Raw genomic sequence first — 16,857 nt, 5'->3', positions numbered from 1 at the left:
GTCCCCCTACAGGGCCCTAGAGGGCCTTCCACAATACTGTTTAATTGATTTCTCCAGGTGTATTTCTTATTTTTCTCTTTCATCTTCCCAAATACTCTGTACCCTAGCCAGATTAAATATCTTTCAGCTCCTTAAGTAAGTTGTCATCTTTCTCTCCTCTGGGCTTTTACACTGGACACATTTTCTCTTAGAAGCATTTTCGTCTTTGCTTAACCTTCAGGATGATATTTATTCTTCAGGTTTTCACTTAACTATGACTTTACCTGGGAAAGCCTTTATGGGTGGTCTTCTCTATCCCCATTATTTTATTACTTTTTGTGTGTGTGTGCTCTTTTAAAAAATTTTTTTAAATTTTTTTCATTTAGGGGCGCCTGGGTGGCTCAGTGGGTTAAAGCCTGAGGCTCAGGTCATGGTCCCAGGGTCCTGGGATCTCTGCTCAGCAGGGAGCCTGCTTTCTCCTCTCTCTCTGCTGCCTCTCTGCCTACTTGTGATCTCTGTCTGTCAAAATAAATAAATAAATAAATCTTCAAAAAAAATTTTTTTTCATTTAAATTCAATTAATGTATGGTATATTATTAGTTTCAGAGGTAGAGTTCAGTGATTCATCAGTCTTACATAATACCCAGTACTCCTTATATCACATGCCCTCCTTAATGTCCATCACCCAGTTACCCAATCCCCAACCATCCCCCACACCCAGCAGCACTCATTTTGTTTCCTTTGATTAAGAATCTCTTACAGTTTAGCTCCCTCTCTGATTTTGTCTTGTTATTTTTTCCTCCCTTCCCCTATATGTTCCTCTGTTTTGTTTCTTAAATTCCACATATGAGTGAAATCATCTGTTAATTGTCTTCTCTGATTAACTTATTTTGCTTAGCATAATATCCTCCAGTTCTATCCACATTGTTGTAAATGGCAAGATTTCTTTTCTTTTCTCTCTCTTTTTTTTTAAATGGCTGAGTAGTATTTCATTGTATATAGATAACACATTTTTATCTATTCATCTGTTGAGGGACATCTGGCTCTTTCCTATATTGGCTATTGTGGACATTGCTGCCATAAACACTGGGGTGCATGCCCCTTCAGACCACTACTTTGTATCCTTGGGGTAAATCCCTAGTAGTGCAATTGCTGGATCATAGGGTAGTTCTATTTTTAACTTTAAGGAACCGCCATACTGTTTCCAGAGTGATGTACCAGCTTGCATTCCCACCAACAGTGTAGGAGGGTTCCTTTTTCTCTGCATCCTTCCCAACTCTATCATTTCCTGACTTGTTAATATTAGCCAATCTGACTGGTGTGAGGTAATAACTCATTGTGGTTTTGATTTGTATTTCCCTGATAGAACAGGTGATGTGGAGCATTTTTTCATAGGTGTGTTGGCCATTTGGACGTCTTTGGAGAAATGTCTTTTCCCATCTTCTGCCCATTTCTTGACTGGATTATTTGTTCTTTGGGTATTGAGTTTGATAAGTTCTTTATAGATTTTGGTTACTAGCCTTTTATCTGATAAGACATTTGCAGATAGCTTCTCCCATTCTGTTGGTTGTCTTTTGGTTTTGTCGACTATTTCTCTTGCTGTGCAAAAGCTTTTTATCTTGGGGCGCCTGGGTGGCTCAGTGGGTTAAGCCACTGCCTTTGGCTCAGGTCATGATCTCAGGGTCCTGGGATCGAGTTCCGCATCATGCTCTCTGCTCAGTGGGGAGCCTGCTTCCTCCTCTCTCTCTGCCTGCCTCTCTGTCTACTTGTGGTCTCTCTCTGTCAAATAAATAAATAAAATCTTTTAAAAAAAAAAAAAAAAAGCTTGATGAGGTCCCAGTAGTTCATTTTTGCTTTTATTTCCCTTGCCTTTGGAGATGTGTCTAGCAAGCAGTTGTGCAACTGAGGTCATAGGGGTTGCTGCCTATGTTCTCTAGGATTTTGGGGTTTTTTTTAAGATTGCAATTTATTTATTTGCCAGAGAAAGAGAGAGAGAGTGAGGACAAGTGGGAAAGTGGCAGGCAGAGGGAGAACTAGGCTACCCGCCGAGCAAGGAGCCTGATGCAGGACTTGATTCCAGAATCGTAGGATCATGATCTGAGCGGAAGGCAGATGCTTAACTGGCTAAGCCATCCAGGCATCCCTCTCCTCTAGGGTTTTGATGGATTCCTGTTTAACATCTGTCTTTCATCCATTTTAAGTCTATTTTTGTGTATGTTGTAAGAAAATGGTCAGTTTCATTCTTCTATATGTGGCTGTCCAATTTTCTCAACACCATTTGTTGAAAAGACTTGTCTTTTTTTCCATTGGATATTCTTTCCTGCTTCATCAGAGATCAGTTGACCATAGAGTTAGGAGTCTATTTCTGGCTTCTCTGTTCTGTTCCATTGATCTGTGTGTCTATTTTTGTGCCCATACCACACTGTCTTGATAATTACAGTTTTGTAATAGAGTTTGAAGTTCAGGATTGTGATGCCTGCTGCTTTTGTTTTCTTTTTCAACATTCCTTTGGCTATTTGGGGTTTTTTCTGCTTCCATACAAATTTTAGGATTATTTGTTCCAGCTCTGTGAAAAATGTTGATGGTATTTTGATAAGGATTGCATTGAATGTATAGATGGCTCTAGGTGGCATAGACATTTTCACGGTATTTGTTCATCTAGTCCATGAGCATGGAACATTTTTCCATTTCTTTGTCTTCCTCAATTTCTTTCATGAGTGTTCTATAGTTTTCTAAGTACCAATCCTTTGCCTCTGGCTAGGTTTATTCCTAGGTATCTTAGGTTCGTGGGTCAGTTGTAAATGGGATTAAACTACTTAATTTCTCTTTCTCCTATGTCATGGTTAGTATATAGAAAGGCAACCGGTTTGTGTGCATCAATTTTTATATCCTGCCACTCTACTGAATTCCTATATGAGTTCTAGCAATTTAGGGGTTGAGTCTTTGGGTTTTCCCCAGAGTATCATCTATGAAGAGTGGGAGTTTGACTTCTTCTTTGCTGGTTTGGATGCCTTCTATTTCTTTTTGTTGTCTGATTGCTGAGACTAGAACTTCTAGTACAATGTTGAATAGCATTTGTGAAAGTGGACATCCCATTTATGTTCCTGACCTTAGAGGAAAAGCTCTCAGTTTTTCCCTGTTGAGAATGGTATTTGCTGTGGGCTTTTCATAGATGGCTTTTATGATATTGAGGTATATACCTTCTATCCCTACACTGTGGAGTGTTTTCATCAAGAAAGGATGCTGTACTTTGTCAAATGCTTTTTCTGCATCTGTTGAGAGGATCATATGGTTCTTGTCCTTTCTTACATTAATGTGATGTCTCACATTGATTGATTTGCAGATATTGAATCAACCTAGCAGCCCAAGAATAAATCCACCTTGGTTGTGGAGAATAATCCTTTTAATGTTCTGTTGGAATCCTATCTTGGTGAGAATTTCTGCTTCCGTGTTCATCAGGGATATTAGTCTGTAATTCTTTTTGGTGGGATCTTTGGTTTTGGAATAAACATAATGCTGACCTCATATAAAGAGTTTGGATGTCTTCTTTCCATTTCTATTTTTTGGAACAGTTTCAAAAGAATTAGAATTTCCCTGGGGAACCATCTGGCCCTGGGCTCTTGTTTGTTGGGAGATTTTTGATAACTACTTCAATTTCCTTGCTGGCTATGGGTCTGAATGTTCAGGTTTAGTATTCTTCCGGAGTTTTGGTAGTTTATACATTTCTAGGAAAGCATTCATTTCTTCCAGATTGCCTGACTTATTGGCATACAGTTGCTCCTAATAGGTTTTTATAATTGTATTTCTGCAGTGTTGGTTGTGATATCTCCTCTTTCATTCATGATTTTATTTATTTCAGTCCTTTTTCTTTTCTTTTCTTTCTTTTTTTTTTTTTTTTTAAGATTTTTATTTATTTATTTGACAGAGAGAAATCACAAGTAGATGGAGAGGCAGGCAGAGAGAGAGACAGGGAAGCAGGTTCCCTGCTGAGCAGAGAGCCTGATGCGGGACTCGATCCCAGGACCCTGAGATCATGACCTGAGCCGAAGGCAGCGGCTTAACCCACTGAGCCACCCAGGCGCCCCTCTTTTCTTTTTGATAAGTCTGGCCAGGGACTCCCCAGTTATTTTAGATGTGCCTCTAATAGTACTTAATGATTATTAAATGGTTAAGATATGCAAACACTGATGAACTGCTTTATATGGATTATTGTATTTAATCCTTTGAGGTTAATAAGTAGAACCAGGCACTAGGGTTAAATATACTGCATCTAACCTATACTACATCTATTAAATAGTCTTAGCTAGAAAACAAAATCGTTAGAAAAAAGACTGGGAAGAACATACCCGAAATAATAATAAACTTTTTCATGTCATACTAAGAAGTTTTTCTTCTTAAGCTGTGGAGTGTTGCTGACGTACAGGGTTAAGTTAAGGAATATCACACTCAGAAATACAGTTATACTTAAGATATAGTACAGGTTCCAGACCATTACATTAAGTAAATACCACAATAAGGCAAGTCAGATGAATTTTTTTGCTTCCTAGTGCATGTAAAAGTTATGTTTACACATGATGTCATAGTCTATTAAGTGTGCAGTAACATTGTTTCTAAAAAAATACATATGATACTTTAAAATACTTAAATGCTCCCATTACTAGCCATCATCTGAGCTTTCAGCAAGTCTTAATCACTGATTGCAGATCACCTTAACAATATAATGATGAAAAAGTGTGAAATACTGCAGGAGTTACCAAAATGTGACACAGAGACAGAAAGTGAGCAAATGCTGTTGGGAAAATCGCACTAATGGACATACTCAACACTGTGTTGCCACAGATCTTCAATTTGTAAAAAACACAGTATCTGAAGTGCCATAAAATGAGCCGTGCCTGTTAATAACATCACAGTTGGGTAGCTGGTATTATTGTGAAGAATAGATTGTTCTCCATTCCTTTGGCTTCTCCCCACCTGTTGAGAAGGTTGTTAATTGTATTACCACAGAAGCTATAAGATTGGGAGAAGCAAAGGGATCTAACTTCTTCCTTTTACCCCCTCCTTCTCCCTCACATGGTCACAAGCTGTATTTTACCATCTATAAACAGTAATTATATTTCTTCTAAAGTCTCATATATTTTGTCTCATATATTTTTCTTCCCTTTTGTTTCAATTGAAATTGAAATTGGCGGATAGTTCCTATTTCTCTAAAATGCAAAGCCTTCTACCTGTACTCACAGTTCGAAAACCCTTTGCCTTTTCAGGAACTTCACTCCTATAGGTAATTCTCACATTGCCAGTACTGGGAATCCCATTTACAGATGCACCCCTCCCCTTGATCCTGTTTCTTTGCTTCCTTTATAGCAAGCTTCTGAAGAGCTATCTTCATTGATGATTTCTGTTTTCTCTTGTCTTGTTTGCTTTAGCTCTCCAATTGGACTTAGCTTTGCACAACTCCACTACATTTATGTTAGGCTTAAAGACACTTCCCATGTTGCAAAAATCCATTGGTCACTTCTAAGTCCTCTCCTTACTTGTACATCTCAGTTCTCTGTTTTTATAGATTGTGTGATACCATATGACCTAATTTTCATTGTACCTCACTTGGCCTTTCCATATCTATCAGATTTAAGAGTTTTCCAAAGCACTGCTCACTTGCTTTTTTTGACTTCATGCTTGCTTCTTAGATGACCTCATCTGATCATGAGACTTTAAATACTGAGCTCATGGTTCTAAATTTTCAGTATCTTTCTGTCTAATCGTCCCTGGGTTATATATTCCTGAATTCATTCAACTGTTTACTTGATGGACATCACAAAATTAGGCCAAATGGAGATCTTGATTTCCATAAACACACCCCCTAAAATCCTGCTCCTTCCCCAGTCTGCAGTAGATGCTGTAATTCATCTACTTGTTCAGGCTGAAAAGCTAAACTTCCTCTTTGCCCTCCTCACATATTCTACATCCAATAATACATGAGCAGGTCTTGTTAGTCCTCCATAATCTTTCTCTGCTCTCAACCCTTCAGTGCAAACTAATGTCATTTCCCTGAACTGTATATAAAACACCTAGCTGGGGACGCCTGGGTGGCTCAGTTGGTTAAGCAGCTGCCTTCGGCTCAGGTGTCATGATCCCAGCGTCCTGGGATCGAGTCCCACATCGGGCTCCTTGCTCAGCGGGGAGCCTGCTTCTCCCTCTGCCTCTGCCTGCCATTCTGTCTGCCTGTGCTCGCTCTCTCCCCTTCTCTCTCTCTGATTAATAAATAAAATCTTTAAAAAAATAAAATAAAATAAAATAAAATAAAACACCTAGCTGGTCTCCTTGCTTTCACATTGCTTACCAGCTGTCCTTTCTCCCCCAGCAGCAGAATGATCTTACTAAGTCCTGAATTGGTTTACTCTTTGTTTAAAATCCCCTAGTGTTGTCCTGTTAGACTTAGATGGCATGAGCTTAGGTTTTATTCTGACATGGCCCTGCCTGCTCTATAACCTCGTTGCTTATCTCTGTGCAGTTTATTTTGCTAAACTTCGGATCTACCCACGTTTATGTTGTTCAAAGCGTACCACTTCTTCTTATGCCTTAGGACTTGTATACTTAATGTGTTTTTGCCCAGAATGCATTCCCTGGCTAATTCATAGGACTGACCCCTTTGATCTCAGCTGGACTATCACTAGAAAATAACTCTATCGAGAAATCACAACCAACACCAAAGAAATACAAAAAATTATAAGAACATATTATGAGCAACTATACACCAGCAAATTTGACAATCTGGAAGAAATGGATGCATTCCTAAAGACATATAAACTACCGCAACTAAATCAGGAAGAAATAGAAAACCTGAACAGACCCATAACCATCAAGGAGATTGAAGCAGTCATCAAAAATCTCCCAACAAACAAAAGCCCAGGGCCAGACAGCTTCCCAGGGGAATTCCACCAAACATTTAAAGAAGAATTAATTCCTATTCTCCTGAAACTGTTCCAAAAAATAGAAATGGAAGGAAAACTTCCAAACTCATATTATGAGGCCAGCATTACCTTGATCCCCAAACCAGACAAGGATCCCATCAAAAAAGAGAATTACAGGGGTGCCTGGGTGGCTCAGTGGGTTAAAGTCTCTGCCTTCGGCTCAGGTCATGGTCCCGGGATCCTGGGATCAAGCCCCGCGTGGGGCTCTCTGCTCAGCGGGGAGCCTGCTTCCTCTTCTCTGTCTCTGCCTGCCTCTCTGCCTACTTGTGATCTCTGTCTGTCAGATAAATAAGTAAAATCTTTAAAAAAAAAAAATTTTTTTTTAAAGAATTATAGATCAATAGCCTTGATGAACACAGATGCGAAAATTCTCGCCAAAATACTAGCCAGTAGGATCCAACAGTACATTTAAAGGATTATTCACCACGACCAAGTGGGATTTATTCCAGGGCTGCAAGGTTGGTTCAACATCCACAAATCAATCAATGTGATACAATACATTAATAAAGGAAAGAACAAGAACCATATGATACTCTCAGTAGGTACTGAAAAAGCATTTGACAAAGTACAGCATCCTTTCCTGATCAAAATTCTTCAAAATGTAGGGATAGAGGGCACATACCTCAATATCATCAGAGCCATCTATGAAAAACCCACAGCGAATATCATCCTCAATGGAGAAAAACTGAGAGCTTTTCCGCTAAGGTCAGAAACACGGCAGGGATGTCCATTATCACCACTGCTCTTCAGCATTGTACTAGAAGTCCTAGCCTCAGCAATCAGACAACAAAAAGAAATTAAAGGCATCCAAATCAGCAAAGAAGAAGTCAAACTTTCTAACTCTTTGCAGATGATATGATACTATATGTGGAAAACCCAAAAGACTACAAATCTGCTAGAACTTGTACAGGAATTCAGTAGTGTCGTGATATAAAATCAACGCACAGAAATCCGTTGCATTTCTTTACACCAACAACAAAACAGAAGAAAGAGAAATTAAGAAATCAATCCCATTTACAGTTGCACCCAAAATCATAAGATACCTAAGAATAAACCTAACCAAAGAGGCAAGGAATCTATACTCAGAAAACTATAACATACTCATGAAAGAAATTGAGGAAGACACAAAGAAATGGGAAAATGTTCCATGCTCATGGATTGGAAGGACAAATACTGTGAAAATGTCTATACTACCTAAAGCACATTTAATGCAATCCCTATCAAAATATCAGCTTCTTTTTTTTTTTTTTTTTTTTTTTCAAAGAAATGGAACAAATAATCCAAAAATTTATATGGAACTAGAAAAGACCTCGAATAGCCAGGGGAATATTGAAAAAGAAAACCAAGGTTTGTGGCATCACAATTCCAGACTTCAAGCTCTATTACAAAGCTATCATGTTCAAGACCGTATGGTACTGGCACAAAAACAGACACGTAGATCAATGGAACAGAATAGAGAGCCCAGAAGTAGACCCTCAACTCTATGGTCAACTAATCTTTGACAAAGCAGGAAAGAATGTCCAATGGAAAAAAAGACAGTCCCTTCAACAAATGGTGTTGGGAAAATTGGACAGCCACATGCAGAAAAATGAAACTGGACTATTTCCTTAACACCACACACGAAAATAGACTCAAAATGGATGAAGCACGTCAATGTGAGAAAGGAATTCATCAAAACCCTTGAGGAGAACACAGCAGCAACCTCTTCGACTACAGCTGCAGCAACTGCTTCCTAGGAACATCACCAAAGGCAAGGGAAGCAAGTGCAAAAATGAACTATTGGGACTTCATCAAGATCAAAAGCTTTTGCACAGCAAAGGAAACAGTTAACAAAACCAAAAGACAACTGACAGAATGGGAGAAGATATTTGCAAACGACATATCAGACAAAGGGTTAGTATCCAAAAGAGTAAATAATCCAATCAAGAAATGGGCAGAGGACATGAACAGACATTTCTGCAAAGAAGACATTCAGATGGCCAACAGACACACGAAAAAGTGTTCCACATCACTTGGCATCAGGGAAATAAAAATCAAAACCACAATGAGTTACCACCTCACACCAGTCAGAATGGCTAAAATTAACAAGTCAGGATATGGCAGATGCTGGCAAGGATGTGGAGAAAGGGGAACCCTCCTACACTGTTGGTGGGAATGCAGGCTGGTGCAACCACTCTGGAAAACACTATGGAGGTTCCTCAAAAAGTTGAAAATAGAGCTACCCTATGACCCAGCAATTGCACTACTTGGTATTTACCGTAAAGATACAAATGTAGTGATCTGAAGGGGCACATACACGAATGTTTATAGCAGCAAAGTCCACAATAGCCAAACTATGGAAAGAACCTAGATGCCCATCAACAAATGAATAGATAAAGAAGATGTGGTATATATACACAATGGAATACTATGCAGCCATCAAAAGAAATGAAATCTTGCCATTTGCGATGACATGGGTGGAACTAGAGGGTATTATGCTTAGCGAAATAACTCAGAGAAAGACAACTGTCATGTGATCTCCCTGATATGAGGAAGGGGAGATGCAAGGGGGGGTTTGGGGGTAGGAAAAGAATAAATGAAACAAGATGGGATCGGGAGGGAGACAAAGCATCAGAGACTCTCACAAAACAAACTGAGGGTTGCCAGGGGGAGGGAGGAGGGAGAGAGTGGTGAAGTTATGGACTTTGGGGAGGGATGTGCTGTGAAGTGTGTAAATCTCGCGATTCACAGACCTGTACCCCTGGTGCTAATAATACATTATATGTTAATTTAAAAAAATAACACAAAAAAAGAAAGGAAAAGAACTCTATCTAAAGACACATATCATTTCTAGTCACTCTTAACACCCATATAACCTTGAGGTATTTCCTTTATAGAACTTCCCGACTTCCTGAAATTGTTTTGTTGTATGTAGTAGTTTTCTTTACTCTACAAACATTTTGATTATATTTATCCCCAGCACCAAAATAGTGCCTGTTATAACTTTTCTATTTCTCCAAATCATGTTGCTCACATATTTAACCTCTGAAGTCATTTTCTCGCTATAAATAGTATCTGCTTTGCCCCTAAGATCTCTGAAAAAATATAGTTTTTTTTTGTTTTTTTTTTTTTTTAAGATTTTTATTTATTTATTTGACAGAGAGAGATCACAAGCAGGCAGAGAGGCAGGCAGAGAGAGAGGAGGAAGCAGGCTCCCCACTGAGCAGAGAGCCCGATGTGGGCCTCGATCCCAGGACCCTGAGATCATGACCTGAGCCGAAGGCAGCGGCTTAACCCACTGAGCCACCCAGGCGCCCTGAAAAAATATAGTTTTAAAGTTTATCACGTTGGGTAAAATCTGGTCTTAGAGGAAATTAATTTTTGGAAGCCGCCTCATTTCCCAATAAGAAGGGATTTTACTTGATAGTATTTATTGCTCTCTCATACATTTTAATTTTTGCCTTGATTTTGCATGTGTATATCACAACCTTACTGATTTTCTCAGAATCAGGGACTAAATTATATTTTTCTTTTCTCTAATAGTAAACAAAATATCTCATAATTAAGCACTCAGAATTAACTGGTGGGCATGGATGGTTTTGTGCTCTATAAACTGTATGGAGTAATTATGAAATGAAAAGTATATAGGCACATTTAATATTAACGGGGACAGGGACCAGTTGATCTTTATTAGGACATCCCTCGAGTTCGCATTCCTTGGTAATAGAGGAACAGCCTCATCTGATTCTATAGACATATTTATACTTTGCTTTTTAAGAATGATTTAAGGTAGCTTATAATGATATGCAAGTTGTATAGTAGGTTGACCAACTACAAACAGGCTAAAGGACAAAAAGTATAGACAATTAAAGCAGAACCTAGGGATAAGGCTAATATAAACAAGCATCCTTGGATCCTGTATATTAGCTGTGTTGGAGTATACATTTTTGACTTTGAGAGTTTTAATAATGAGTTTAGATGGGGATATAACCAATTCGGTTGCATAGTTGAACATTGAGTCTAGGATTATCTATTCTTGCTACTTTTGTTTTAATAATAAGAATTTCAAATGAATAATTCCATTATTCATGTTCATGGCTACCTGGGTGGCTACTTGTTAAGCATCTGCCTTTGGCTTAGGTCATAATCCCAGGATCCTGGGATCAAGTCCCACATCGGGTTCCCTGCTCAGTGGAGAATCTGCCCCCCTACCCCCCCACCCCGCTTATGCTCACTCTCTCTTTCTCTAGCAAAAATAAGTAAATAAAATCTAAAAAAAAAAAAAAAATCAGTTCATGGTGCTATTTGAATTGGACAGCTTTTCTGGCTTTTGAACTGAATTTGAGATTTTATGATATTATAATGCTTTATGTTCTTTAAAGGAGTGATAAATTTTGGTTTTGTTTTGGGTTTTTTTTTTTTTCCTGCTAGCTTATCCTTGTAAATATTTTCAAAAGTTTAATATTTAAATGCCAGCTGAAGTTCTGTAATATACACCAAGTATTACCTCTTAAAACTTGTTCTGACCTAGAAAGGTCATTCTGTTACTGGCTTTAATAAGGTATTATCAGAATTCCTTTTTCTTTTAAAGGTACTGTCCTTCCTGTAAAACTGATTCCAGTGAAGTTGTAAAGGCTGGTGAAAGACTCAAGATGAGTAAAAAGAAAGCAAAGATGCCATCAGCTAGTACTGAAAGCCGGAGAGACTGGGGCAGGGTAAAGAAGAAAGTTTCTTTTCTTCCTAGCTATAACATTTATGACTGTAATGCAAGTTACATTTCAATACCAGCAGCAGTGGTGACATAAATTATATTTCCATATCAGAAACATTAACAAATAATTTTATTGTTTAAGTATGTAGTTGTTAATTTGCTATAACTGTTAGCTGTATGTTAATGAAATCATATAAATTATATATTGTTAATCATATAGTTAGTTTCTATTTTATTCTCATTTTTGGGAATTAAAGCCTTTAAGATATGACATAACCAGTTTCTCAAATAGCTTGTTTGTTGGCTTGTAGGGAATGGCCTGTGTTGGTCGCACTAGAGAATGTACTATTGTTCCTTCTAATCATTATGGACCTATTCCTGGGATTCCTGTTGGATCAACATGGAGATTTAGAGTTCAGGTATGTTTTAAATTGGCTTTGTTGAAAGGGTGAAGTCGGATATAGTTAAAATTGCAGCAGTGTCAGTTTCTATTGATTATAAGTGGACTAATCTAGGTTTTATCACATGGCATTCAGTTGTTAGAATGTAAGATTCCTATAGGATTGATAGACTCTTCCCCACAGCTTAAGACAGAGAACCATGTATCATGGAACTAGGCATCAGCTATGCCTTTTCATCACTTTGTTTTACTCTTATAATAGTTAACTTTTTTTTTTTTTTTTTATTCATTTGATGGAAAGAGATCACAAGTAGGCAGAGAGGCAGGCAGAGAGAGAGGGGGAAGCAGGCTTCCTGCTGAGCAGAGAGCCCGATGCGGGGCTGGATCCCAGGACCCTGAGATCATGACCTGAGCTGAAGGCAGAGGCTTAACCCACTGAGCCACCCAGGCGCCCCTAGTTGACATTATTGTTAAGCCTTTTTAGAGAATTTTTCTTGCTGATAATATAATATTTGAAATATTAAATTTTTTTGTCTTTAAAATAATGTCATTAAAGTCTTAGAAAGTTCATTCAGGTGTTTTGTTTGGGGCTTATCCTCCTGAATGAGCATTAAAGTTGTTGATCTGAGGAAGTGCCCAGATAACCCAAGGATAAAATAACTTCTCTTTTCCTCTTGAAGGTTCTATTGTATTCATTTCTAGCTTCCTTTTTAGAATGGTAATTTTATCATTATAGAGAACTTAAAATTTATTCATCTTCATTTCTTGTTTCTCAGAGACAACTACTTTAAAGTTTTAGTTGTTTCTTCTAGATGTACCTTATTTCTAAACAGCATGTTTCTGCTGCTTTTGTCTTCATATTTTAGTTCATTAACTTCTTTCTATAGGAGATGAATATTTGGTTTAACACATTCTGTGTCTTCCCATCCTTGCAATGGTTATATTATAATTTTAGCTTAATCCATATGCATGTTTTATGACTGCAGATCTTTAAATACAGTAAAAAAAAATACTACAAATAAATACAACATTATAAATACAATGAAAAGTACACTTAAGTTATTTTTAATTGCCTTGATTTTTTCCTTTTTCTTTGCTCCTGTTCCCCCACCACCACCCCTCAGTATACCTGTCACTAATTTATTCCCAAATTCTAAAAGTCCTCTTAATACGATCTCAGATGAGTTTGAGGTTGTTGCCTGAGAAACTACAGGGATGGATTTGCCATTTAGGAAGTGGGGAAGAGTCTAATTTATTTTCATCAGGATTGGTGAGGTTGGGAATCAAGTGGTCCTGTCTTCTTGAGTACCTGGTGTTTTCAAGACCTGAACTCAGGTTCTGATGCTTGTATTAGCTTCTTATCACTTCTAATATGTATCTTTCCCTACTCCGCTATTCAGGCTTGGATTTCAGCTTCTTTCTCTCTAAAAACAATTACATGAGAGAACAAATGAATTCTAATACTTCTCTCAGGGAGTTTGAAGTCCACAAAGTGACACTGTTCCAGTGAGCCAAATTGAAGATACATGGGAAGAAGCTTTGAAGTAGTAGAATACCATGAGTAAATTTAACCAATCGGGAAGCATGTTTGGGTAACATTGAGTAGTTTTGGCTCAGACATACATGCTCTATGAAGAAAAAGTTGGAGGAAATAAGAGTTAAAGTGGGGAAAGTAGATAGGAGCCAGATTGAGAGAGGGTAATACATAATACTTGGGGCTTGATATATAATATGACCATTTAATGTATGTTTAAATATTAAAAGCAGAATATATTGTTTGTGATGGGTAGAATGGGGTTTGAAGAGAAAAACTGGAAGCAGTGAAAAAAGATGTTTATAGCATTCATGACTCAAACTAAGATTATAGCAATTGAAGTAGAAAAAGATGTATTTGAGGGATTTAGGAGATTGATCAGTAGTATTTATGACCAAAATGGGTTTGAAAAATAGAGGAGAAGAATGAGGCTAAAAGTCTCCTACCTGAGGTGCCTGGGCTCATCATTCGGTTAAGCATCCTACTCTTGATTTTGGCTCAGGTCATGATCTCAGGGTCATGAGCTTGAGCCCCTGCTAAGATTCTCTCTCCCTAACCCCCTCCACCCACTTGTACACACCCTCTCTCAAAAAAAAGGAATAAATGACTCTTGCCTTTCTGATGTGGCTAGGGAGCAGCACAGTAATTGAAGAGAAGAAATAAGATAGGAAGGGATCTGGACAACTGATAAAGTCTGTTTTACCCAAGTTGAGCTGTAATGACGAGTAGACATAAAACTGTATTTAATAATTACTTTGAAACTCAGAATTCTAGGTCTGAGCAGTTTTAAGGTTACCAGCTTGTACCTAAGGGATACATAGTTGGGAAGAAATAAAGTTGGTGAGCAAATGGTAGAACTCTGGGTGACATTCAGTTATTAGTTAGAAGCTTTTAAGATTCAATAATACCTGTGAAAGCATTTTTGTAAATATAACTTGACTATTCAAAGGTATTTTGAGACTCTCTTTATTTTATAGGTGAGCGAAGCAGGTGTCCATAGGCCCCATGTTGGTGGAATTCATGGTCGAAGTAATGATGGGGCTTATTCTCTTGTCCTTGCTGGTGGATTTGCTGATGAAGTAGTAAGTCATGATACAACTTTGTTCTTTAGAACCTGGCTTGATCATTCAGAAAAATACAGAAGATTTTTCTAGGTTGTATCAAATCCCATTTTTTTTTTAGCAGTTTTTGTGTTGAAATGGTACTTCTGTACAAATTACAAGTCAGTTGGCAGTCTTCAGTCTTCACATGTACAGATTTATGTATAAATGTGTTAACTGATTACTGCAATGAAAACACAATCTCTGTAGAGTTTTTTTTTTTTTTTTTAATTAAACTTATTATTTGGGGATGTTGTAGATTGACGTGTAACCTTAGAAATATTGTAGATATCTCTGTGCCCTTTACCCATTTCCCCTTCAGTGGTAAACTCTTACAAAACTATAGTACAGTGTCACAGCCAGGATATTGATACTAATACATTCAGGTCACTAAACATCTCGCTACCACAATATCCCTCATATTGCCCTTTGATAGCCACACCCACTATATCTGCCCTCCCTCAACTCCTCCCTAACACCTGACAACCACTAATCTGTTATCCATTTCTATAATTTTGTTGTTTCAAAATTTTTAGAAGTGGAGGGGCACCTACGTGGTTCAGTCAGTTAAGCATCCGACTCTTAATTTCCACTTGGGTCATGATCTCAAGAGTCATGGGATGGAGCCCTCAGTCAGTGGGGTTCCACACTCAACGGGATGTCCACTTGAGCTTCTCAGTTTCTGTCTCCCTCTGCCCCTCCCCTCACATGCTCATGCACTCTCCCTCCCTCTCTCTTTCTCTAAAAATCTTTTTTAAAAAATTTTATAGGTGGAATCATAATAGTCTTTGACCTTTGAGAAAGGCACTTTTTACTCAGCATAATTCTCAAATTGTGGCATGTATTAATAGTCTATTCCTTTTTATTTGTCAGTAGTATTCCATGCTATAGATATGCCACAGTTTAACCATTCACCCATTGAAGAATGTTTGGATTGTTCCAGTTTCTGACTTTTACAAATAACTGCAATAAACATTTGAGTACAGGTTTTTTTAAAATAAATATAAGTCTTCGTTTTTCTGTGATAAATGCCTAGAAGTGCATTTTTGGGTTATATGGTAGTTGCATGTTTTTTTTTTTTTTTTTTGACAGAGAGAGATCACAAGTAGACAGAGAGGCAGGCAGAGAGAGAGAGAGGGAAGCAGGCTCCCCGCTGAGCAGAGAGCCCGATGTGGGCCTCGATCCCAGGACCCTGAGATCATGACCTGAGCCGAAGGCAGCGGCTTAACCCACTGAGCTACTCAGGCGCCCAGTTGCATGTTTTTTAAGGAACTGCCAAACTGTTTTCCAGAGTGACTATACCACTTTACATTTCTATTAGCAGTGTGTAAGTGATCCAGTTTCTCTGCATTCTTGCCAGCATGCAGTGTTGTTGCTTTGTTTTACTTTAGCCATTCTGATAGGTATCTCCCTAATGGCCGATGATGATATATCTTCAGGTCATTTGCCCATTTTCTGAGTCATAATTGGGGTTTTTTGCTGTTGATTGAGTATGTAGTTTGCAGGTATTTTCTCCCAGTCTGTTTCTTTGGTTTGTTTTAGCTATGTATGTTTTCAGACAAAGGTAGAAAAGCTTGCCATTTTTCTAACAGGCAGATTTAGCAGTACATTTATACTAGTATGGCAAAGGAAACTGAAGATGGAAATATGCCAGGTAATTATTTGACTACTCATTTTAACATGCCTATTTTTAAGCTGTATTTTTCAGAAATACAAAGGATGTTGTATAGTTTGCTATGGATGGCACTTAAGGTTGTTTTTTTTTGTTTGTTTGTTTTTGTTTTTGTTTTTTTTAAGGCTCTGTAATAAAACAAGCCAGCTAAAAGTAGAATCTTTAACATTTTTTTAGCATCTAGCCCTTTGTGTTTGATCTGGACTCTGACATTTGTGTGTGAGACCTTGGACTAATTATTTTACTTCAGCAAATCTCAGTTTCCCCATGAGTAAAATAGAAGAAAATAGTACCACCATTTTATATCAAAATTATTGATTTTTTTTTTAAAGATTTTGTTTATTTATTTGACAGACAGAGATCACAAGTAGGCAGAGAGGAAGGGAAGCAGGCTCCTTGCTGAGCAGAAAGCCTGATGCACAGCTCGATCCCAGGACACTGGGACCATGATCTAAGTCAAAGGCAAAGGCTTTTTAAACCACCCAGGCACCCCAAAATTATTGATTTTAAATGA

The 16,857-nt window shown here is 38.0% G+C and overlaps 1 protein-coding gene across 3 annotated transcripts in view; it reads left to right on the top strand.

Annotated features, from left to right (window-relative positions):
- Nucleotides 1–16,857, top strand: part of UHRF2 (ubiquitin like with PHD and ring finger domains 2) — an 85,422-nt gene that overhangs the window by 53,763 nt on the left and 14,802 nt on the right. For all 3 annotated transcript variants that reach the window (XM_059411681.1, XM_059411682.1, XM_059411683.1), the window contains exons 7-9: nucleotides 11,518–11,641; nucleotides 11,949–12,056; nucleotides 14,549–14,653. In XM_059411681.1, the coding sequence (XP_059267664.1) occupies nucleotides 11,518–11,641; nucleotides 11,949–12,056; nucleotides 14,549–14,653 (337 nt within the window). The remainder of the gene's footprint in view (nucleotides 1–11,517; nucleotides 11,642–11,948; nucleotides 12,057–14,548; nucleotides 14,654–16,857) is intronic.

The sequence above is a fragment of the Mustela nigripes genome, chromosome 9 (assembly GCF_022355385.1).
Source record: "Mustela nigripes isolate SB6536 chromosome 9, MUSNIG.SB6536, whole genome shotgun sequence".
NCBI lineage: Eukaryota > Metazoa > Chordata > Mammalia > Carnivora > Mustelidae > Mustela > Mustela nigripes.
Note: the sequence above shows the minus strand (reverse complement) of the source record. Positions and strands in the feature narration are given on the sequence as shown.